General features: G+C 38.9%; 1 protein-coding gene across 1 annotated transcript in view; it reads left to right on the top strand.

The window, feature by feature from the left end:
• PRKAR1B (protein kinase cAMP-dependent type I regulatory subunit beta) overlaps nt 1-24,813 on the top strand; it is a 258,035-nt gene that overhangs the window by 41,597 nt on the left and 191,625 nt on the right. Inside the window, exon 4 of the mRNA XM_036741354.1 lies at nt 5,474-5,565. Within this exon, the coding sequence (XP_036597249.1) occupies nt 5,474-5,565 (92 nt within the window). The remainder of the gene's footprint in view (nt 1-5,473; nt 5,566-24,813) is intronic.

The raw sequence follows: 24,813 nt of genomic DNA on the forward strand, positions 1-24,813 counted from the left end.
GGCTTTAGGTCCCATGAATGGGGAGATAAAATGTGGCCTACTGAATAGATAGCCAGCCTTAAAAACTGGAAGACTGTGGCTCAAGTTCCATCTCTGACACATGTGGCACTGCGATCCTGGACTAGAAGCTTCTCAGAACTCTAGGCAACTCTCTAAGACTATAACAGCTAACATTTACATAATGCTTTAAGGTTTGCAAATTTCTTTACAAATATCTTATCTGATCATCAAAACAGTCCTGGGAGATAGGTGTTCTTATTACCTCCGTTTGACATTTGAGGAAACCGAGGCAGAGAGCGATACAATGGTTTGCCCAGGGTCACACAGCTAGCAAGTAACTGAAGTGGGATTTGAGCTCAAGTCTTCCTGACTTCGGGTCCAGTGCTCTATCCACTGTGTCACCGGGATGCCTGTAAGTGTCAGAGAAGGAATTAAAAAAAAATTAAAAAAATAAAGTGTCAGAGAAGATGCCAGTCTGCATTGCTAGAAGGAGTTTCCTCATCTAGGAACATTCTATTTCAGTGAAATCATAGGTCCTATCCCTGTCCATGCAGATGGGACGAGGAACTCCTGGATTTTCTAATTCCTTAAAGTAACTTTAAAATGATTTAAACTAGTTTTTCCCCACATTCCCCCAATCTGATCTATTGGAATAGTATACAGAAGATAGGGTAGAAGAAGGAAAGATGACCAATTGTTTCCCTCTACTCTACTCTCTGTCTGAGTTGCCAGGGCCCTCTTGAGGTTTGCAGCACAAAGTCTCCCACATGTGCCAAAGGTCTCCGACAAAGTGGATAAAGTGATAGAACTGGCATCAGGAAGACATGGTTTCCAATCCTGCCCAAGTGTGATTAGGGACAATCACTTAATCTCTCTGATTTGATTTGCACTTTTACAAAATGGAGATAGTGAATCCGGAGTCAAGAAGATCTGAATTCAAATCTAGCCTCAGACACTTAGCAGCTTGCAACCCTGGGTAAATCAGTTAAGCTCTGTATTCTTCAGTTTCCTCATCTGTTTTAAAAAAAGGGGGATAATAGTAGCATCTACTTCACAGAGTTGTGAGTATCCAATAGATTTTATATGTATATATTTATCATATATAATGTCAATATAATTATAATTTTATGTATAATTACTTATATTTAAAAATGATAAGAATGGCTAACATTTATACAGCACTTTAAGGTTTGCAAAGCACTACATACAAATTTGTTTCCACAATCCGGCTAGCAGCTTCTGTGGGGGTGTAAGATCCACCCACAGCCAGCACCCAGAAAGCTGCCGGCATGCTGGGAAAGCACAGGTTCTTTTGATCTGCTTTAATAAGGAAAGCAAGGCTAAAGGGGTTGACAAGTTTACTTTAATCCAGCACACAAATATCATTCACTTAGTTCAGGGGAAAAAGCCAGCACCCTGAACTTCAGAATAAAATACAAACAAATTACAAATATCAACAGACAGACCCAATACAATTCATAGTTACCAACATCTAGGTTCAGCCCGGGAGATCCAAAGAACAGACAGCCAACCCCTGGTTTTTATATCTTTTTCAGCGTCAGGGGTGAGTCACATATGCGACTCACCCACGTGACCTAGAGTCTTCACAGAGAGGTGGACTTAAACCCACGTGGTCTAAAAGCCTCTGCTCTCCCAGACATGTAAACTAGGCCCTCCCTGGAGTTAGCCCCACCTTGGGCCCCACCTAGTTTGCCAATCCACACCCACTAAGGTTTTACACCTAATAGGGGTTTGGGCCTGGGGCTTAGCACCTAGTAAGACTCAATCAAAGACACTGAATTAATCAAAGGAAACAAAGGCCAAACTCTTCAAGGGCACTTGTTGAACTAAGTGCTAATGAGCCCATTTTGATTACCAACACACTCCACCCATTGTTCTAGGATACATAATTTAATCAGGCATGTATCCTAGAACACTGTGATCCAATTACGCAGGAAACTAAAACATATCATTCATAACAAAGCAAAACATATCATTCAGTGACATTCCCAAATATTTGTTTACAACACAAACATGACCCACCCCTAGGTCCCAGCAAGATAATCTTGTCAATCAATCATTCCCAGAATACTTGTTTTACAAGTATTTACAAGTCCACCCCTAGATCTTTGTATCCATTACATAGAATCAATAATATCATAACAATAAAACAATACAGCAAGAATAATACAAAATAAGTACATGGAACAGTATCATCATTCACCCCCACTTGAACTACTGGGGCTCAAAATCTTGGGGTAAGGGGTGAAGGTCTCATTTTCCATAGCTTCTTCTTGCTGAAATTGGACGTAGAGTTGTCCCTGCCCCAAGAGTCCCATTCCAAAAGTCAGTTCTTTAGCGAGCTGGCAGGAATTCCAAGAATGGTAAGTGCTTAGGCAGTCACCTGAAAGTGTAGGGTGCTTAAGCCTAAAGGAGACAGAACTAGCAACAAGGTTAACCAAAACAAAGAACAAAAAGAGTAGGCAAGAATGGGCTATTATCCTTCAAATAAAATCATCTCCAGTTTGGTTGAGATTCCAGTTATGCAAAGATCCAATATCAGAGCCAAACTCAGGTGGGAAATGTTTCTTTTCAAAAGGAACACAATGAGGAAACTAAGCCAAGAGGATCCCATCCTAGATAGAGACTAAGATTGTCCTCCCAGCTTTTCCCCAGATGTACAAGGGAACACAATGGGAAAACTAAACCAAGAGGATCCCATCCTAGATAGAGACTAGGATTGCCCTCAAGGCTTTTTCCCCAGATACAAACTCTCATCCGTTAATCACACAAGATCACCTTCCCTCTGAGTGGCTTGTGGCATTTATCAGCATCAGCCATACTTGTGGAGTCCATGAATCTATTATTATAGCCCTATTCATGGTAAAATATATGGTTCAGGGGTACAATTTGGTAATTATCTTCCCCTGAATAGACAACTGTTACAGTGTTGTCCTTCCCAAGGGCTATGACTTCTGCAGCCTTTGGAATATCATCTGGCTTCCATTTTACCCATACCTTAGCTCCCAGTTTTATTCTATCAATGGAGCAAGACCCTTTTGCTCTTCTAGTAGTTATTTGGGAGGAGGGTCAGTTTTCACAAAGGGTATTTTTTCACAGGGGATAATAATCACTTGAACTATCCTATCATACAATATAGTCTCAAGACATTCACCCTTTTAGCACAGTCCTCTGGGGCCAGGCTTATCAGCTTAAGCCCTGGGAAGAAGGGATTATCTCCTGCTCTGGGCCCCTGGGAAACCATGCCCAACACTTCCATCAGGACTTTGTTGCTCCTGAGGCTGCACAGAACCATAGCCATCCCAAGTACAAAGAGCAGTCCAAAAACAGGGAAACATTCAACCAACCCAGCACCCCAAAATGCCATGCTTTCCTGTTAAAAGCAGATCCTGACCACGACTACGCCATTTGTTTCCACAATCTGGCTAGCAGCTTCTGTGGGGGTGTAAGAGAGGATTACCAAGAAAATAATATAAATATACATAAATAGTAGCTATTATTATTTATATTATTACAGTAGTACTTCTCTTCTGCGTAGTCATATGTGTCTGTTCCAACAATCCAGCTAGCAGCTGCTGTGGAGGGTACAAAATCAACGACAACCAGCTCACAGAACGCTGCCAAAGCCCAGGCTCTTTTGATCTGCTTTACTAAGGAAAGCAACGTTAAGGGGTTAACAAGCTTACTTTAATTCAGCATATAAATACCATTCACTTAGTTCAGGGGAAAAAGCCAGCACCCTGAACTTCGGAGCAAATACAGACAAATTACAAACATCGACAGACAGACCAAACACAATTTATAGTTACCAACATCTAAGTTCAGCCAGGGAGCTCATAACAGGGGCTGGCCCAGAGTCACAAGCGCCACCACTGTTTGTGGGTCAGAGCTCCAGAAAAAGAGAAAGCCAACCCCTGGTTTTATACCTTTTTCAGGGTCAAGAGTGAGTTACACATGCGACTCACCCACGTGACCTAAAATCATCACAAAGATGCGACTTAAACCCATGTGGTCTAAAAGCCTCTGATGTCACAAACATGTCACTCAAACCCATGTAAACTAGGCTTTCCCTTGAGGCAAGGAGGTCATCAAGGACTCCTAATTTAATGAAGGAAATAAAGGCCAAACTCTTCAAGGGCACTTGGTTGAACTAAGTGTTAAGAGCCCATTTTGATTGCCAGCACAGTGTCCAGGGAAATAATGGTTGTAAGACCACCTATAGCAAGGTCAGCTATTAGCCTTCTGGGAGGAAAGGATGCTATTTTGGCCAGGAAAGCAATAGTTATGAAAACACTTCTTGTTAGTGTTCTTATGCTGTTTAGTTTCTTGATGGGAAAATAATCACATTTGTGCATCTGTCATTGTCTGTCTTGGAAGGCTGGCTTAAGAGCTTTTACTTGACAGGGATGGGAGTGGTGTTAGTAGACCCAAGGCATTTAATATCTTCCTGAAAAGAATGTTTCATTTTCAATGAGCTTTAGAGACAAAGAATGGGTTGGTATTGAATTTTTTGCTTCAGTTCTTAGAGCACAGGGAGCACATTACTAGGAGTCATTTGCTCCAGGATTCAGAGAAGGTCATACATAACTGAGTAAAAAACACTGGTCATATCACTTATCTTGTGGTTATTACATATAGTCAACAACAGAATAAAATTCAGTATTGAATGAATGTATCTGTTTCACTGAAGTGTGGGGAAAGGCAGCTATCCAGGATAAAATGCACTGTATATACAGGGATATAAGGTTGCACTGGGGACACTTTAAATACACACACATGCACACACATATACACATATATGTGTGATTTTAATGCCATGAAATCCAACTCATTTTCACCAATTAATGATCTTTATTTTTTTTAAAAAATCTTTATTTTTAACATTCTTTTTAGAAAAAAATTTTATGTTCTGAATTCTTTCCCTCCCTTCCCCCCCTCTCACTCATTGCCCATAGCCCATTTATTTGTGATAAAAATAAGTTTCATTTATTACACTGAAAGCCCAAAGCCACCTGTGGACAGTAACACAATGATTGGAGGAATAGAGATAATTTTCTAACCATGCCTGGGGTATAAAAATCCTTATTCTGCATTTGCTTCATAAGAATAATGTGTCAGTTTATGGTGAAACCTCAAATGAAAATTGCCATAAAGTACAAAGAGGATTACTACCTAGTGGTATCTACTGATGGAAGAAGTAATGCAAGATTGACAGTTAGGTGGGAATCATCCATTACAGAGAAATGAAGATTTAATGATTCTTTTTCGAAGGGAGAAAAATTCTTGCTCAATGCTCCTTGCTTTACAACTATAGGAATCACTTCCTTGTAGTGTGAACTGTTCCTTTCCTTCCTACTTGGTGACTTTTAGTGTTCACCAAGTGTATTGACCCATGGTGAGCCATGCTTTCTTTTAAGGAAGAGTGATTATCTTTGCTTTTCTTTTCTTTCAGGTGATCCCAAAAGACTACAAAACCATGACTGCCTTGGCAAAGGCCATCTCTAAGAATGTGCTGTTCTCTCACCTTGATGACAATGAGAGGAGGTATGACTTACTTCCTTGGTTATCCCAGTGGTTGGGCTAGGGCTATAAGTACTTTTCCTTAGATACAAATCCTTAAAATGAAACAAAAACAAAAGCAACCAACCTGGTAACAGAGGACTTCAATCAATATTTGTCAAGTGCCTGCTCTGTGCCAGGCACTATACTAAGCACTGGGGATACAATAAGAGGCAAAAGACAGTTCTTGCCCTCAAGGTGCTCACAATCTGATGGGGAAGACAACATGCAAACAAATATATGCATAGGAAGCTTTATATAGGATAAAAAGGAAATAATTAGCAGAGGGAGGGCACTGGAATCAAGAGGGGTTGGGGAAGGTTTTATGTTTTTCCAATTTAGAAACCATGGGTACCTGCCCACACCCAAAGAATGCCATTAATTCCTTATGTCTGTAAGGTGTTCACTCCCTTTTCCCTCCGTATTCACCCACTCATGATGCAGATTTTCATTTTAAGGACAAGAGTGTCATTGTTCCCTGAGAATGCTAATTCACAGGGCTTACAAAGAAAGAGAGTATATCAGACATGCATCACTGTTTAAATGCGGTTGTACCTTGCTTTAGAAAGTTCTAGTTTATGAAAAATTGTGCCTACATCAAATTTGTACAGGTCTAATCATATTTTTAAGTGTACCAGCAGAACTTTCCCTTAAAATAAACTGTGATAGACCTTTTTATAAGGCACACCGTTAACCTTTGCATTTTCTATTACAAAAAAAAAAAAAACCAGCCCTGGTCAAATTCACTCCTACCTCTTTGGTCCTCACTTCCTTCATTTGTCAAACAAAGGGGTCGGACTCTGAAGAGCTATCTTAAAAAAAATAAACAGCCCAATTTTGCTGATGCTTTGGTTTTTACATCACAACCATTTCTGGAAATACTAACAGTCGCCTGGTGTGTTGGCCCGCACCTGTAATCTCTGCTCCTGGGGAAACTGATAGCAAGAGTGAGTTCAGGAGTTCCCAGCTGCAGTAGAGCTAGAGTGTCCAAATTAAGTCTGACTTTAATATGGTGATTTTTTCTGGGAGGTGAGGGCAAGCTAAGCTGCCCATGGAGGGCCAAGCCAGCCTGACTTGGAAAAAAAAAAAGGGTAACATTTATATAGCACTTACTGTGTGCCAGGTACTTAACAAAGTGTTTTACCATTTATTATCTCATTTGATCCTCAGAGCAACTCCGAGAGGTAGGTGCTCTTATATTCCCATTTCAAAGATGAGGAAAATGAGGAAAAAAGCATAAGTAACTTGCTCTGGGTCACATAGCTAGCAAGTGTCAACTCTAAACTCAGATCTTTTAACTCCAGACCCAGTGTTCTATGCACCATGTAATGTCATTAGTTTCTTTGCCAATTCAGAGCATATCTAGTCCAACCCTCTTTATAAATGAAGAAATTGAGGCCTGAGAAGGTTGAGTCACTATCCCCAGTCCACACAGAGATGATAAAAATCAGAGATTGAATTTGAACTCAGGTCTTTATCCTAGCACAGAGGTGTCAAAAGTGGGGCCTGCAGGAAAATACTTGCCAGTAGGGTCAACCAAGTTGAAAGTGATTGTGAAATGTTTAACAAAATAAAAATACTAAGCAATATGAAAAAAAAAGCTTCTGTGCTTACCAGGGGTGGGGAACCTGTGGCTTTGGGATTTGTTTTTGTGAGGTTTGGATTCAAAGGACCTCACTTGAGGACCCAGAGGGCCCCATGTGGCCTTGAGGTTGAGGATTCCCCACCCTTGGTAATGAATATTGGGATCCATTGAAATTCCATCCTGGGAAAGACAGGGAGACCCAATCTCTGGAAAAAAAATATCCACAGTCTCCCTATCTTCAGATTGAACCCTCCTGGGTAAGAAAGTTATGTAAAATCACCCTATACAGTGACTGTCTCTGACATCAATATGTAACATCCCCTCTTAGTAGTCTCAGTCCTCTGTGCTGTGAAGAATCAGGCGTGTTTCCTTATATCTGCTTCTTTTTATCCAGATTTTCATATATTGGGTTGGTTTGGAGGTAGGTATGCTAGTAGTGACTTGTGATATGAAACCTTTGATAAAAGGTTTATTGATGCCTTTCAAATTGACACCTTACATTTCACAATATATATTCCCTCTTCTCTGTACACCCTCACCCATGCTCTCTCCTGTCCCGCCAATATGCACATTGAATCCTTCCTGGTAACAAAGAAAAACTGTTCAGCAAAACCAACTGACATCAGATATAGCCTGGCCTAGTGAGCTGGTCTCCGAACTACATGGATTCAATGCATGACTCCGAAGTCTACGCACTCTACTGTGTGACCTTGGGAAAGTCACTGAATTCTGTGTCCCAGATTTTTAAAATAATACTTTGTAAAACAGTTAATGATTCGCAACTTTTTGGGGAAGCATCTGCCCTGGGAGCTTCCTAGCCCTGTGTTTCTCAAAATTTGGTCTGGGGTTCCTTGGAGGTCCCTAAGACCCTTTCAAGGGGGTCTTTGGGGTCAAAACTATTTTTAATAATAACACTAAGATGTTTTAATCTCTAATACAGTAAACCTGGATAGATATAACCCACATAAACAAAAACCCTTTGGGTAGTCCTCAAATAATTTTTAGGCTTGTAAAGGGGGTCCTGAGACCATGTTTAACTACTGCTCTAGACTGAGAAATCTCAAGTCTCAGAAAAAAAATTTTTTAAAGAATAAAAAAAGTAAATGTCTGACACTATGATTTTACTAACAGCATAAACAGTACCCTTTACCCACTCTCTTCTTCTCCATGAAGAGAATGATCGATGTAATTAATCAGAGTTGAGTTGCCATTTACTGTTGTTTTTGTTTATATTCTTATGGTCATTGTGTATATTATTCTGTCCTACTAACTTCACTCTGCATCAGTTCATAGAAATCTTCCCATGTTATTCTGATTTCCTCATATTCACTGCTTTACTTATTTATAGGAATTGCTTTCTAAAATTCTTGGTAATCTACCATATACATATACTTAATGATTTAGTCATTTCCCCAATTGATACACATCCATTTTATCATATGTAGCGTTTAAATACTGATTCCTCCCTGTCCCCTAGCCTCATGAAGCAAAATGTTCTTCAAATACAGAACCAAGAAAAAAGTTGTGACACCCACGTCGGCATCACAAAAGAGTCTCACATCAGCAGACGATATGCACTGTGACAAAAAGCCCAAATTTCTACATTTTTGGTATTTTTTTTGTGTGTGTAAAAAAGAGACTATAAAAGGTGGAGACATCTGCAGCTCATTACAAAAAGGTAGAAAATGTGTATTTTCCCAAAGATTATTTAAGAGGGAAAAACTGAATTTCCATTTCCATTCACTTGTAAGTATTGGAATTACAATTAGAGCCAAACAACAGCCAAGGCTTTGTTTACAAATGCTATAGGACTGACTGTCAGCTTCCATCAATATCTTAATTCCTCCATCCTGTCCCTTATCCAAATTGAACAGCTGTTTGATATGGAATTAACCAGTTATTTTAGAACCAGGCAGACATATATTCCCATTGTTAAGTCAAGCTATCTAGTGCTGGTGCTTCTTTTAATATTTAGGACCTAATGTTGAGTCATAATTGTTTTGGTTAATATTTATTTTAATGTGTAGCATGTCATTATCAACAATATTGTGGATGGTTATAATGGGAAAGACACTCTGTACCCAACTTCTAGCTCAAAGACACGTGACTTGTCCTCAAGTAGCTTATAATCCAATTGTGGAGTTAGGACTGGTATGCAAAAGGATCAGTAGGAAAATAAAATAACATGTCATGTGCCAAATGAAAGGGTAAAGACAATTAGTGTTATAGAAGTTCAAAGGTAAGAGAGATTCTTATATACTAAGGTGTTCAAGAAAAGCTTCTTATAGGATACAGGATTTCAGCTGGACCTTGAAGGATGAGTAGGATTTCTCAGTAAGTGGATGGCAAATCATCTTGATCTCTGGGTGAGAGATAAAGGTAAACAATATGTAAATCCTGAACTCAGAGACCCTGTTACCCCCACCTGCCTCCCCAAAACCATATCAGACCAAACCCTGGAAGAAAGTGGTGGACTTGGAGGCAGGAAAACCTGGCTCTGCAACTTGTTGGTTCATGTCCTTTCAGCTTTCTGAGGCTCATCTGTAGAATGAGGAGGTTGAACTCAGTGACCTCTAAGGTCCTTTCTATCTCTCAATCTATGTGCCTGATTGTATTTTTAAAAATGTTTTTATTAATGCCTTTTGTTTTTTAGTTCCTCCCTGTGTTCTTCTCCCTCCTTCTCCTTCTGGAGAGACATCCCATATAACAAATATTATTTTTTAAGGCAAGTGAACAACAGTGTTACTTGCAGCCACTGTAGCTGTGTAAGGCCAATGACACCAGCACACAGAAAGGCTGCTAGCGCCGGTTCTTTGATCTGCTTTTCTAAGGAAAGCAACTTTAAGGGGTTTACAATCTTACTTTAATTAAACATACGTATATCATTCACTTAGTCCAGGAGGAAAAGCCAGTACCCTGAACTTCAGAGAAAACACAAACATAAATTACAAGCAGATATTATATAAACAGCAAATAAACACAAATCAACAGACAGGCTTCTATCTGTCTGACCATAGCAATACATACTCAGTTACCAGAGAGAGAAGCATCAACATCTGGGTTTTCAAAGTCGGGTGGGGGGGTGCCCCTTAATGGCTACCCAGAGTCTCTACACCAACATTCTTCCAATGAGTGAGCCCCAAACAAAATACTAACCTCAGAGTACATATATACTTCTTTTGGGATTAGAGTGCTTCATACCTCTCGAGGGCTTCACCTCTCTTGTGACCTAGCAAAAGGGTGTGGGCCTTCCTATACACAAAGGCAAGACTCAGTCAAAGGCACTTGATTGCCTTGGTGCTGAGAAGCACTCCAAAAGGAAAAACAGTAAAAAGTCCCACTTTGCTTGCCTTTACAGACAAAAAAAAGAGGAGGGAAAAATCATCATAACTGGTCAATAAATTGAAAATGTCTGAAAATATGTGCAACATGCAACACCATTTCTTTATAAATTTTCCGACATTCACTTTTGATTTGTTTTGTGTGTGTGTAGTACCTGATTGTATTTTTTTTTTAATACAGAAGGACCTTGCTTAAGGGGACTTAAGAGGAATTAGGCAAAAACAAATAAGCAAACAAGAAACCCTCTGAGGATCATACTTGATTGAGCACATTCCACCCATCCATCTATTGTCATATCTTGTTTCTATCTTCAGAATGTCTCTTTTATATGACCCACATAACCTTAACTTAAGCAAAAAAAAAATCATATTATGGGAGTTCTGAGTAAGAAAAGCAGGGAGAAGATTGTTCCTCCAATTTGATTAAGTCGTCTTTCCATTTATTGAACCAGAAAGTGTCCCATTTATTCCTCTCCGACACTGGTACTTATTCCTTGAAGTCAATTATAAATTGGGCTGCTGAGAAGCATAATCAACTACTTAGTGAAATTTCAGCTGAGTTTAGATGTCATAGAAGAAATATGGTTAGTAGATGACTGTTGCTTGAGTGCTCCCTGTTTAAAAGATTTTCATCCCTTTCACTAGGCTAAATAGATCAACTGGGGAAAGGTTTTTGTAATAATGTTGGTGTAATTTGACATTTATTTCATGTTTCCAGTATTTCAGAGATGGTAAGCAAGCCAGTGCTAGGAATCAGGAACTTACATTTTGGTCCCAGCTGGGCATTTCGGTTGCTGCGTGACCTTGGGCAAATTCATTTCACCTTTCATGGGCCTCAATTTCCCCTTCTGTAAAATGAATAGGTCCCTTTCAACTCTAAAATTCTATGACTATTCCTGCAACTTGCAGGGAAATTTTGTTTTTCCTATAAATGATTAATCAGAAAATACCATCTTCTTCAGAGTTCTGGGATGATCATTTTCAAAGACAGATGGGTTGATGTCTCCTCCCTCATCTGCAGCCAGAGCTGTTCTGCAGTGGACACTTTTAAGTGTTGAGTCGTGGTACCTCATACTGTGAATCCTGACTTTGTGGGAGGGGGAGATCTTATGTAGCAAAGCCCTTAACCTACATGCCTCTCCCATGCTTTGATTGTTGGCCTTGATTTGTCTTAGAGAGCCAGGTTGATGATAAGGAGAGGAAGCAGATGGTCGTGTTAAGCATTCCTATTTTCATGGCTGATTTGGAAAGAAAAAAAAAGTCTTCACAGAGAGGCTGTGTGTGTGAATCAGGTTCTTTTGTTTTGCTAGCAGGGAAACTCATTTTCTACATTTATTTCAACACTAAAGGGCCCACATTCCTGGCCCAGGGCCTCTAAAGAAGCAACTTGATGATGTGGGAGAAGCTGCTTGAGCAGGAGGAGACAGGGAAGGCATCTTCTCTTAACCTTTCACATGCGGGCTCCCCAATGCATTACACAAATATTTTGCTTTTTTTCTTGATTTACTAGAAGCTGGGTTTAACAGCTTTGTGTCTGTTCATCTGTGGTTTGGCTAGTTTAGAAGAACCCTTTCCAAGTTTGCTGAGTGTCTGGCGCATTCACCATTTGCTATGCTGGAATATATCCTTTAAATTCTCTCTACTCCTTTTTAAAAAAAATGAGATTGATTAAAAGGAGCTCATTTGTGGAAAAAGCACACATCCTTTGGCCTAATGGCATCTTTTAAATATAGGTTTAAGTCAACTTGCCATTGACAGCTGAGTAGTTTTGCTTTCATCAATAATAATGGAGCCCTTTTTTTAAAGGGTATTTTAAAAGCATATTTTAGGGACATTTTTAAGGGTAAGGGTGCCCAGAGATGGGAAATAGAAAAGCTGGGTATAGATAGCACTTCAGAAAAGGGCAATGACTATACTTAACCTTCTTTAATTAAAATAAGACGATATAAAATAGTTCTAGTTGAAGGGCCTCTAAGTTCTGTTTATTGGCTATTTGTTGCTACATACTTATGAACACACTTATGTAGTGTTAGCTGCCCTTTAACGATAGCTGTTAAATGTGAATTAGTGACAGTGATATTAGTAACAAAGACTTGGGCTTCTTTTCTGAAATAATATTAGCCAAAACATTCTCTCTCTCTGTCTCTCTCTCTCTCTTTGTGTCATCCATTGGTGCATTTCCAAACACCAAGAACAATGCATTGATTCTACTGTTCTTTGAGATGTTATTTGATTTAAGCTCCATTTGGTAAAAGTTTCTAAATTATTTTCATGTTAGCTCACAGATGAACACTGAGTCCTATGATTTTTTGGTGATTGTATATTTAGCATGTGTAGCATTCCATGGTTAGTTATTAATTAGTGGACACAGGATCTCTGGGAAGTGGCTAGGAATTTTCTTTAGTTGGTTGGGGAAGGACAGGTTTAGAATATAATCCTATGTCTTTAAGTTCTTGCTTATATATTATTTTTATTTTCTGGAGGTGTGCTATGCCTTGATAGTTCTGCTGGGAGCAAAAGTCCCTAGGTAGGATTACTTAGGTGTAAAAATAAAATAAAAAACCAAAAAAATTTTAAAAAAAAGATTACTTAGGTGTGTGATCTCAGAACACTGAAGCATAGGAGGGGACAAATCAGACCTGGGAGAGAATGTAAGAATTTCTCTGGATTAAGAGCCGGAAAGAAAATGAGACTGTTTACAATTCTAGGCGCTGAATTAGAAAATAGCTCAAGGGGTCCACAGTTCACTATAACAGCTTCTACTCTTTTCGATGTTCTAACAATGCATCCTTTGTGTGTAAAACCAGTGACACCTGGGTAAACCTGGAATAAACCTAGAATTTTTTTTCTGGATTAGGGAGATCATGAGCATGGCAGAGAGAAATGAGCATTTGATTTAGAGCCAGAGGGCCAAATCTTAGCCCTTCTAAATTAATTATCTGTGGGACTCTGGGCAAAATACCTCACTTGTCTAGGCCTGAGTTTTCCTCATCTATCTGTTAAACAAATTGGACCAGATGATCCCTAAAAGATTCCTCTCCATTTCTAGATCTGATGACCCTTGATGACCGGGTCAGATTTGTTGGCAAGGTGACACTTGAGAAATTGGAAAGGGGGAAAGAAAATAAGCATTTTTATAGTACCTACTATGTGCCAGGAACTTTATAAATATTATCTCATTTGATAACAATCCTGCAAAGTAGATGCTTGTTAGGATCCCTATTTTACAGTTGAAGAAACTGAGGCAAAGAGAGGTTGTCATTTGCCTGATGTCACACAGCTAGTAAGTGTTAGAGACCATATTTGAACTCAGATCTTCTTGACCCTAGGCCCGACACTCTATCCACTGCACCACCTAGCTGCCTCATTGGAGATCTTCAAGGGGAAGCTGATGGCAATTTGTTCGGTATGTCATAGTGAAGATTCCTTTATGGGTATGGGTTGGACTAGATGGATGCTGAGAATCCCTTCTAAAGCTAAAATTCTACAATTTTATGAATTTCCTTGTGATCTTAGGAAACTGAAAGAAGACAGCAGCAGTGGCTTGTTTTTTGTGTGGATATGAAAGAGAGAGAGAGAGAGAGAGAGAGAGAGAGAGAGAGAGAGAGAGAGAGAGAGAGAGAGAGAGAGAATATGATTGCATAAGAGTAGGATGGAAGGACTTTGCCTCTTGGGTCTTTTTGATTGGGACTTTCTTTTTATGTGTACAAGGAATTTAATTCAATTCAACAAATGTTGGCACCGTTGTAGTTTGTACTTGTGACACCGTGTTGAATGTTCTGGGCAGTGCCTGCGTGTCAGAATGGCCTTCCTCAGCTGGCACCTTTCAAAAATGGACACAGATAAGGCTTGAAAAGCAACCCAAAGTGCTAATGCATCGCTATAAATAGTCTTTTATTAGACAACCCAGCCTCGCTGTCCTGGTGGCACTATAGCTCCCAGACAGATATTAATGAAATGAACCCTGTTCTTCCTTTTCAAATTGGAGAGTGTGTATGGGAATAATGTCTCCAGTTTACCTCGTGCTATTCTTTATTGGATGGACTGGTTATTTCATGCAGAAGTAATTTTTGAGGAGCTTAGAGCATGCTCATGGAGCTGAAAGGACCATTAGGGATCATCTAATTTAGTAGCTTCACTTTCTTTATGAGGAAATGAGAACTGGAGTGGTGGGGGGTGGTGAGAATGACTTACACAAGGTAACACAACTCCTTGTAGATAAAACTGATTAGAACCCAGATCTCTTGACTTCCTGATCCAATGTTCATTCCACTATACAAGGGATTCTATTCCTAACCTTTTAAAAATATATAATGGATCCATTTGGTAGCCTGTAAAAGCCATGGACTATCTGAATAATGCTTGTTGGCTACCTTCATAATTGAAGGAAATGCAAAATTTCAATTAGAGGTTAGTAAAAATAAAAAGGTAATTTTTTCCCACCCAAGTTCACCACCCTCCTTTTCCCATTCCCATCCGTGCTATCTATGGTCTGTGGACCTTTAGGGGTTCATGGACTCCAGCTTCAGAATCCCTGTACAATATACCATGTTACCTCTTGCATTCACTAGATCATCACTTCAAGATCCCTCACATTCTTTTTTTTTATATGACCTGTGACTAAATACAAAATCTAGAAAAAAAAGCATCTTGTTTGCCCATCAACACTGACATCCAGATACTTAAATCAGGCAGTGAGCTTTAGAGACAGAACTGGACCTTCTGTTTGGAATTGTTTTCAGAAATGGTCCCTGCTTTGTGCCCTGGAGATTGTGGCAAAATGGCTGTGACTCTGCTGATCCACGGTGAGCCCAGTCCCAGGGATGACAATTACACTATTTGTATGTGAGTGACGACTGCTTCATTCCCCAGATAGTGGTAAGGAGATGATAGTAATGCCAAGCACGGCTGTCTGGGGACATGCGAGCATTTTCTCTTGATCTTTAGGCCACTTGAAAGATTGGATAATTAAGATTCAACCATATGCATATGTTTATATATGGAAGCAAATATTCCTTGTGGCATTTCAGCTGGGATTTTATTAATGAACATGATAAGCGGGCAAACATTATGTCCCAAGCATTTTTAACCGAGTTTTCTCTCTGCAGATATAGTCGCGTATCTGCAACGCTAATTAAAACAAAGAAGATTTTGGTTCTGAGACAGAAGTCTAGTCTTCTGCAGCTGTCCTTTGTTATCTGTGTCTCTTCTCTTCCTCTTACCCCTCTATCTTTATAGTCTGTTTTTCCAGGAGTTGGCTTGTATTCTCAGGTGATTGAAAAAACACATTGCAGCTGCTGAATGCGAAATACAGTCCAAGAGAGATGTATCTTTTCGGCTCCTGATTCTTTCGGCCCCGCTCGTGTTTCTCTTGGTCTATAACTCTTCTAAGATTTGCTTTCCTTTTGTCCTCTGATAGGCCAAATTGTGAAGCCTATCCCCCATTTTGTAAAAGGAATTGTTCTGGAACTTAGCTGTCTTGAGAATCAACTTCTTTGCATGTTTCAAGACAGATTTTGCATAACTATTAAGAAAAGGTGATGTGCTTCTTTTAAATATCTAAATTTTACAGGCTCATAGGGGTAGAGCTGCATAGTACTTTAGATGCAATCCAGTTTAATCCCTTATTTTACAGATGAGGAAACTAAGGCCCAAAGAGTTTAAGTGAATTATCCAAGGTTATACACTTAGTATCAAAGCCAGGATATAAACCCAGGTCCTCTGACTCCAGAGCTTTCTACTGAGCCACACTGCTTCTCCACTAGTAAGCTCTTTCAGAAATAAACAATAAATGTTACTCTGAATTTTGAAGTTTCTGTAATATGTTAATGTTCCAAGAAGGATGAAAACCTATTTTTAAGAGGAAAAATTAGTCTTCACATGCATGTATTCTAGCATTTTTGTAGACTTAACAAAAATTCTAAAGTAGTTTTAGAATTAGAATTCTAGTTTACAATCTAGAGGTGTCAATTGTTTATCTTCTTAGTGCCTAGCACAGTTCATTCCATGTAATTATCACTTAATTCATTTAATGAATAAATGAGTGAACAGCAGTTCAAATAATCCTAGAAAATTTTCCTGAGTATCATTATTAGAAGGATTCCACCCAGAAAATGAAAGAACTATAAAAGATATAACTGTAAGGTAGTATTATTTCTATTGTAACTTATTCAAAGGGCTTGTACATTTGTTACCTGGATGCTTCTGACATTCTAATGAGGTAGGTGTTTACTACTACTACTAGCTGGTAGTTATATAGCACTTTAAGGTTTGCAAAATACTTTACATACGTACACATATATTGTCTATGTCGATAAAATTTTCAGCATTTTGGTGCTAATTATTATCATATTTTACAGATGAGACAGGCTAAGTGACTTGCCTAGGGTCACACGGCTAAGCAACTTTCTTTTCTTTTTTCCTGTTTTTAAAATTAAAATTATAATCATTATTGTGTTTTAGATAAGTAACTTTCTGAAGCAAGATTTGAATCTTGGTCTTTCTGACTGAAAGTTCAGCTTTCTATCCGTTGTACCAGCCAGCTGCCATTTGTTATTTTTTATTCTAGAGGGGACTGAAGCCTATATTGCTCAATTAATCATAATAATAATGATAGTTGACATTTGTGTAAGGCTTTAAAGGGCCTCATCTCTTTTGTTCCTTACAATATTCCAAGAGGTACTGTGGTTATTTTTTTATACCCATTTTACAAATGATGAAATTGAGGTTTGTGTAAGTGAAATGATTTACTTGTGACCTTTAGACATTGCTAGAGATCAACCAATCAGTGAATCAAAAAGTATTTATTAAGCACCTATTATATCCTTGATACTGGTTGATACAAATAAAAAGAGTGAAATGACCCTTATTAGCAAGGAGCTTATATTTTCATGGGGAGGGGGGGAGAAAACACACATATAATATATGATGAAGAAATACAAATAAATATGGAATAATTAAATAGAAAATAGTTTGAGAGGGAAGTCCAAGCAGTTGGAAGACTGGAAAAAGTTTCATCTTGAAGTAATGCTTTAGTTTCACTTAAAAAAAGTAGCTCAGTGAGGTAAAGGTGAGGAGATAACACATCCCACGCATGTGGAACAACCTGTGTACAGGCTTGGGGAGAGGAGGTGGTGTGAGGAACAGAGAGAAGGCAAGTATGATGGGCACAGAGAGTGGGGAGGGGCAGAATGTCCATTGAGGCTGGAAAGATGGGACGGGGTCAGGTTTTGTAGGAGTTTAAAAGCTAAACAGTGTGGTTAAGATTTTGTCCTAGTGGCAATAAGAGGCTGCTGAAATCGATCTAGGAGAGACACATCTTCACATCTGTGCTAAAGAAGATTTCTCTGGGATTCAATAGTACATAGAGTGGACTGGAGTGGGCAGATATTTGAGACAGGGAGACTAGAAGACTGATGAAGTAATCTAGACAAGAGGAGGTAAGAGTGAGAGGAAATAAGGTAGGAGTCAAATTCAGATTTCTCTTGATTCCAAATCTAGCACCCTTTCCACTAAGTCATCATTTAAGTGACTTCCCAGAAAGCAGAGTCCCAGTTCCTACAAGGGCGCTCACTCCATGCTGCCCCCTGGTGGACTCTGATACATTGCATCCTTCCTCCAATGAACGTTGGGTGGAAGCAGAGGTGAGCATCAGTATCAGACCTGCTGTGCTTCCTCTATCCCTAGCTTGGTCCTGTTGACAGCCTCTCTATCACTAAAATAGCCCAGCTGTCTTTCAGTTGGTGAGTATGAATGCTTTCCTGGCTGGGAGGCCATTGATGAAGAGGAAGCAAAGTACAGGTGTGATCTGCAGGTATGATCAACACTTGGGGGACAGAAAGAAGACAAAGGAAGGGGATGGTTCTTGGTGGAAAGTTTAGCAAAAGAATGGAGAACATATGGAGGAAGATGCAGGAAAATTAATGCAAGTATTATAGGGAGAAATTAATAAGGAGTTTCACAGGGAAGTATTAAAGGCTTTTCCTACTCTTAAAACCAATATGGTGGATGTCATCCCTCTGTTATTACTGCAGCAGACCAAGGATCAAATATACACTCTTCAGTTTGACAATTTAAACCCTCTGCAACCTGGCTCCAATCTACCTTCTCAGGCTTATACACACGATTTCCCTTTATGCATTCTTCAGTTCAGCCAAACTAGTCTTGATCTTCTTCCCATGTAATATATCTTCTTCTGTTCCCCATGCCTGGATTGTGTTCCCTTCCCTCCCTTTTGGATCCCTGGCTTTCTTCAAAGCTCATCTCAAGCACCACCTCCTACTTGAGACCTTGCACTACTGGTACCTCCCTCCCCATCATTACCCTGTATTTATTTCATATGTGTACCTAATGTCTCTTCACTTAGAATATAAGCTCTTTGATGATAGGAATTGTTTCCTTTTTTTTCCCTTTTATTTCTAGCACCTAGTATAGTGCCTGGCACCTAGGAGGTGCTTATTAAAGGAAATGCTTGTTTGATTAATTGGTGTGACTCTTGGATATGACAAAACTGTAATTCAGTCAAGGTAGGATAACCATCACAAACCAGGCTAGGCAAATTGCCATTTTGTCAAATCATGATGCAGAATTTCAGTAATGTTTCCTGCTCTGGTCCTGTCTTTAAAAGTGCAGAAAAAAAGTGCATCTTATCTATTAGGCCACCAATCAAAGGACCAATTGGTAGTAGGAGAAAGTGAAATACTAAGTTGGCCCAAGAAGACTTGTTTTTCTGGGTTCAAAAGAAACAGGTATTTTGCTTTTAAAAAATGAAAAAGGCTATATTCTCTGTGATCTCCGATCCTACTACCTTCTTATGATGAATGAATAAGGTCCATTCTACAAATTTGGTCACCAGATGATGAATCTTTTTCTAGCCACAGCAAAAATGACAGAAAAACACAAAATGACCTTTTGGCTTAAGAAGCAGCCCCTTCTTGTGTAGTGATGAAGGTAATATGGCAGAAAAGGGGCCAGAGGGTGCTTAGAATCAAAGAGTCTTCAGACCGTCTACAAACACTAATTTAATTGCTGGTATTTTCCATGAGTGGTTTTTGTCTAATAACTAATGAGTCAGTGCACTGTTGGAGGAACTGAATTGCATCAGTATTAACATTCTTATTGTAAATGAAGCCAGAAAAAATAAAAAATGTTGCAAGCTTGCAGATTCTCCTCAGAAAGGTAAATAAATGAGAACTATGTTAGAGATAGAGTTTAAGCTCCTTGAGGGCAAAGACTGCTTTGTCTTTTATCTCCAGGGACTGGGGCATAGTATATGCTTGACAAGTACTTAATGAATGAGTGAATGAAAATATCACTTGGGATCAAGAAATGAAGAAAATGAATAACCAAAATAGCTTTCGGATGATAGAGCCTTTGCCTCTTTCAAGAAAAATCATAAAGTAGTGCACATGGGAAGCCCTGAACATTACAAAAATGCCATAGACCACATCTTTAATTTTCTCTCACTTGATAAGCATTTATTTGCTTTCCCTCCCACATCACTCCACCAATGGAAAAAAATAACAAAGCTAACAAATATGTATTTTCAAGTAGCAAAAAAAAGTCCCACATCGATCCTGTCCAAAAATATGTCTCATTGTACATCTTGAGTCCATCACCTCTCTGTCAAGTGGTGGGTAAAATTCTTTATCATTTGTCCTCTAGAATCATGGTTGGTCATTGCATCAATCAGAATTTTTTTATCTTTGAAATATCTTATATCTTTCAATATCTTTACAATGTTGTTGATAGCGTATAAGTTTTCTTCCTAATTTGGCTCATTTCAGTCTGCATCAGTTCATAGAAGTCTTCCCAGGTTTCTCTAAAATTGTCTCTTTTGCTATTTCTTACAACATAATAATACTATTCCAAATAGATTCATTTACCATAATTTGTTCAGTCAGTCCCTTTTAAGTTTCCTGTTTTTTTGCTACTACAAAAGAGCTGCTATAAATATTTTTGTACATGTGGGTTTTTTTTTTCTTTCTTTGGGGCATTGACCTAGTAATATTATCACTGGGTTAAAAGGTGTGAACAGTTTCATAATTTTGGGACATAGTTCCAAATTATTTTCTAGAATGACCATAATCAATTCATAGCTCCCCAATAGTGCCCTAATGTGATTCACACCCCCACCCCTGTTAAGCTCCTCCAACATTTTCCTTTTTTATTTATTTGTTATTATCTTTAACTTAACAGAGAGATATTTGACAGATAGAAAATAGTCCCATTTCATAGGCAACTAATCCTAAAGGAATTGCTAAAATATAACCGATTTAAAAGAAAGGTTAAAGATGAGAAGGTCCTGTTTCCAGTTATATCAACTGCATCTCAGTGTCTTTAAATGAGTTGTCATTTCTGAATAATGGAAAATGTAAAAGAAGTAAAGAATAACTGACTTGACTGTCATCATCTGTTAGGGAAGCTTAACATGCAAAATTGTGTCCACAGTGAAGAATCTATGAATTTCCTCAACCAATAAGCAAGGGACATGATCACCAGGGGATAGTATCAATGTAGGTACAAACTTATTTGTAAAACGTTATGTATCAGGATTATCTCACAAAACGGCATTGGACAACCTGAAGAGAGCCTGGTAGCAGATTCAGCCAAGCCAAATTACTCGATAAATTGTGGATTGTTTAGTCGCTTTTCAGCATGTCCAACTTTTCATGACTTCATTCGTACTTTTCTTGGCACAGATGCTGGAGTGGTTTTCCATTTCCTTCTGCAGCTCATTTTACAAATAAGGAAACTGAGGCAAACAGGGTCATATAGCTAGTAAGTGTCTGAGGCCGGATATGAACTCAGGTCTTCCTGACACCATGCTCAGTGTTCTAATCCATTGTGCCACCTAGCTGCCCAAGACAAAAAAAAACCAGATGTGAAATGGAACATATCTCCTAACATGTATTCAGTAATTTATTCTTATCAGCAGTAATAGTATAACTTTCATATTTGTACTCTATCACTTAAGCATCAGATATATTATGTGTGGAAATAAACAGTAATCTGAAAGAATAGCTGAATTTGACAAAGTACCTACCAGAGAAATCTGTATTGTACATGACAATCTCAAAGGCATCCAGGAATTGAAATTCAAAATATCTCAATGGGAAGATGACTTCAAAAGAAGGAAAAAGATCAGGAATAGTGATCTTATTGTGATGAATAGCATTTTTTTTTACTGAAAGAAGGTATCTGAGAAGATAACTACTCACTGGTAATAGTAATCATAAGAGCATAGAATATATATATATGTGTGTATATATATATGTATGTTTGTATGTTTGTGTGTGTGTGTGTGTGTGTGTGTGTGTGTAATCTGGTCTCAGACACTAGCTGTGTGACTTAACCCTGTTTGCCTCAGTTTCCTCATCTGTAAAACGAGCTGGAGAAGGAAATGGCAAACCACTTCAGTATCTTTGCCATGAAAACCGAAACTGAAATTTTTTGACCAGGCTTGGTGCTCTATCCACTGCGCCCCCTAGCAGCCCCAGAAGAAAGTTCTTAACACCAAAGTGACATCTCGGCTCTGTCAGATGTCATTTATTCATGTAGTCAATCAATCATGCAAGCAAGTGTTTTCATTTTGCAAAATGCTGAGGATACAAAGACAAAATGGAAACTATCCCTGTCCTTAAATAGCTATTGGAGGAGGCCATATATATGCACAGAGTTATATGTGTGATATATGCAAAATAAATACAAGACAGGGGGAAGGGGAGGTCCTAGCAGTTGGTCCGATAAGGAAAGGCTGCATGAAGGAGAAGACGTTTGAGGTGACCTTAGTGATTTTAAGCGGTAGCGGTGAGAAAAGACTGCATTTCCAGTATGGAGGATAACCTGTGCAAAGACATGGGAAAAAGAGATGGAATGCTATGGATGTGAGGAATAGAATGAGTGCCACTTTGGCTGAATCAAGGACCACTAATTGCAGTAATCATAAAGGCATAATGTTAGAGCTTGAAGGGACCTTAGAAGGGACTCACCTGGAGGAGTGGTATAAATTAAATCTAAAGGTGGGTTGGAGCTGGGTTGTGAAGAACTTTAAATCACAAAGGAGTTTATCTTATTCCTGTAGTTAGAGAACGACTTGTTTGAATTCATCCATCAGAATGCATAGTATGATTAAGACAGCCGACAGAGCAGTACCCAGTATTGAGGAGAAGGAGGACCTTGGGCTGGATTTGTATTTGGGAAGCTGTGCAACGCTTTGTTCCCAAGCTTCTAGCTGCTGTAAAAGCCTTTTTCTTCAACACTCAGCCTTCTTCTAGGGATGCTTACATGATTGTGAATTGCAGAACACTGTAACAAAGAAGAATTAAATTTTAAAATAACCCAGAGGGTAATGGAAGTCTCCTTGGTGGGTTTTAACAGGCTCTAACATGTTACTAATAAGCCATAAACTTAAATCTTTGTGACTCCTGGCGCAGCAGTCTATCTACTGCACTAGCTCACTACTATAGGGTTTGTGGTTAACAGAACCCTGGGCTGGATGGGCCATGGATCTAAGCCCACGTCGCATTCCTGTATTCCTGTGAACCAGAAATACTCTACAATTCCACTCCAGAGATTAGTCAATATGTTCACAAAGCATTTCTACCACTACTAATATTGGGCAAATGCAATTAAATCTTGAATTTGAAATGGATTTTTTTTAACCAGAAGTGCAGCTTCAGGGGTACAGGAAATCCTAGTGAGGAAACCCCCTCTACCAGTGTTGATTGTCACTTTCTCTGCAGTTTACCCTCTTAGAAAATTGAAGTGATTTCCTTGGGATCCCAGAGTAAAAGCTTGAACCTACTCCTGACTACTAACCCACCCTAACTCTCTATTCACTCTGCCATAGCTGCCTCTCTTGAGATGGCATATTGAAGATAAAAGAACCCAGCCTCCTGGGTTTGAAGACCCTGGTCCTGGCAGATCAAGAAAGCATTGTCATGATAAACAGGGAGGCATAACTATTTATGGAGGCAGGAAGAACTGGGTTCAGATCCAACTATGACATATACAAGCTCTCACACAAGAGGCAAACAATAAAATCTCTAGATGCTATAGACAACTCTCTAAGACTATAAATTACAGATGAATTGCTTGTCTTAATTAGTAGAGAGAGTTTCCATTTTTATACTGAGAATTCTTTACATTGGTGACATTATAGATCCAGACCAAAAAAAAAAAGGGAGAGTTACATTCTACTGCATGGAAGCTCTTATATCAGCCTGTTTAATAACCTTCGACTGCTCTCTTTTTAAAAATTCTTGAGGAAGAGATAATCTCTTACAACAGGGAGGGCGGAGTTATTGAGACATCAGGAAACTCTCTTTTGGCGATCATTTCTAAGTAGTTCGTTGAATGCTTTGCCTTTGGGAATTTCAGATCATTAGCTGGCAACAGAAGTCTTGGTGATAAGTCCCAGATTGAAGACAGATTGATTCATTAGTTAGAAAAGAATATATTGCTCCACAGTGGAGATGCATTGATCCTTTCTAGCCATAGGGGCACAATATAGCATTCTTGGAAAGGTCATTTGTTCATAGGACTCTTGAACTTTGAAAAAGTTGGTTCATTATTTTAAGAGGACCTGTGTTTATTCCTTTCTTACCAATGAGGTTGGGCCAATGTTTTTGTTTTTGCATTTTTTTTATAAAATCTAATCTTTTAGCTAGTAACTGTACATGTAGAGCTAGCTGTGTGACCCTGGGCAAGTCACTTACCCCTGTTTGCCTCAATTCTTCATCTTTAAAATGAACTGGAGAAGGAAATGGCAAACCACTCTGGTATCTTTGCCAAGAAGACCCCAATGGGGTCACGATGAGTCAGACAAGACTAAAACGACTCAACTACAAGAATATATGTAGAGACCTTTGAAAACCTTAAGGTTCTATGTAAATGCCAGCTGTTATCCCCATTATTATTATTGTTATTGGGATTGTCTAATTTTTTTTTCTTTTTGGCAGGGCAATTGGGGTTAAGTGACTTGCTCAAGGTCACACAGCTAGTACATGTGTCAAGTGTCTGAGGCCAGATTTGAACTCAGGTCCTCCTGACTCCAGGGCCGGTGCTCTACTCACCAGGCCACCTAGCTGCCCCAGAATTGTCTCATTTTAAATGCCTGTTGATTGATTTATCGTTTGAACAAATGATTCAATTCAACCAACGGGAAGTAAGTCCTTTCTATGTACAAGGCCCTATCCCTGCCTTCAAAGGGCTTACATTTTTGTAAAAGATAGATAAGCAATTACAAAATATGTAGTAACTAATTTCAATGACTGAAACATTTACTAAGCATCTAGATCTAATTGG

This window comes from Trichosurus vulpecula, chromosome 1 (assembly GCF_011100635.1).
Source record: "Trichosurus vulpecula isolate mTriVul1 chromosome 1, mTriVul1.pri, whole genome shotgun sequence".
Lineage (NCBI taxonomy): Eukaryota > Metazoa > Chordata > Mammalia > Diprotodontia > Phalangeridae > Trichosurus > Trichosurus vulpecula.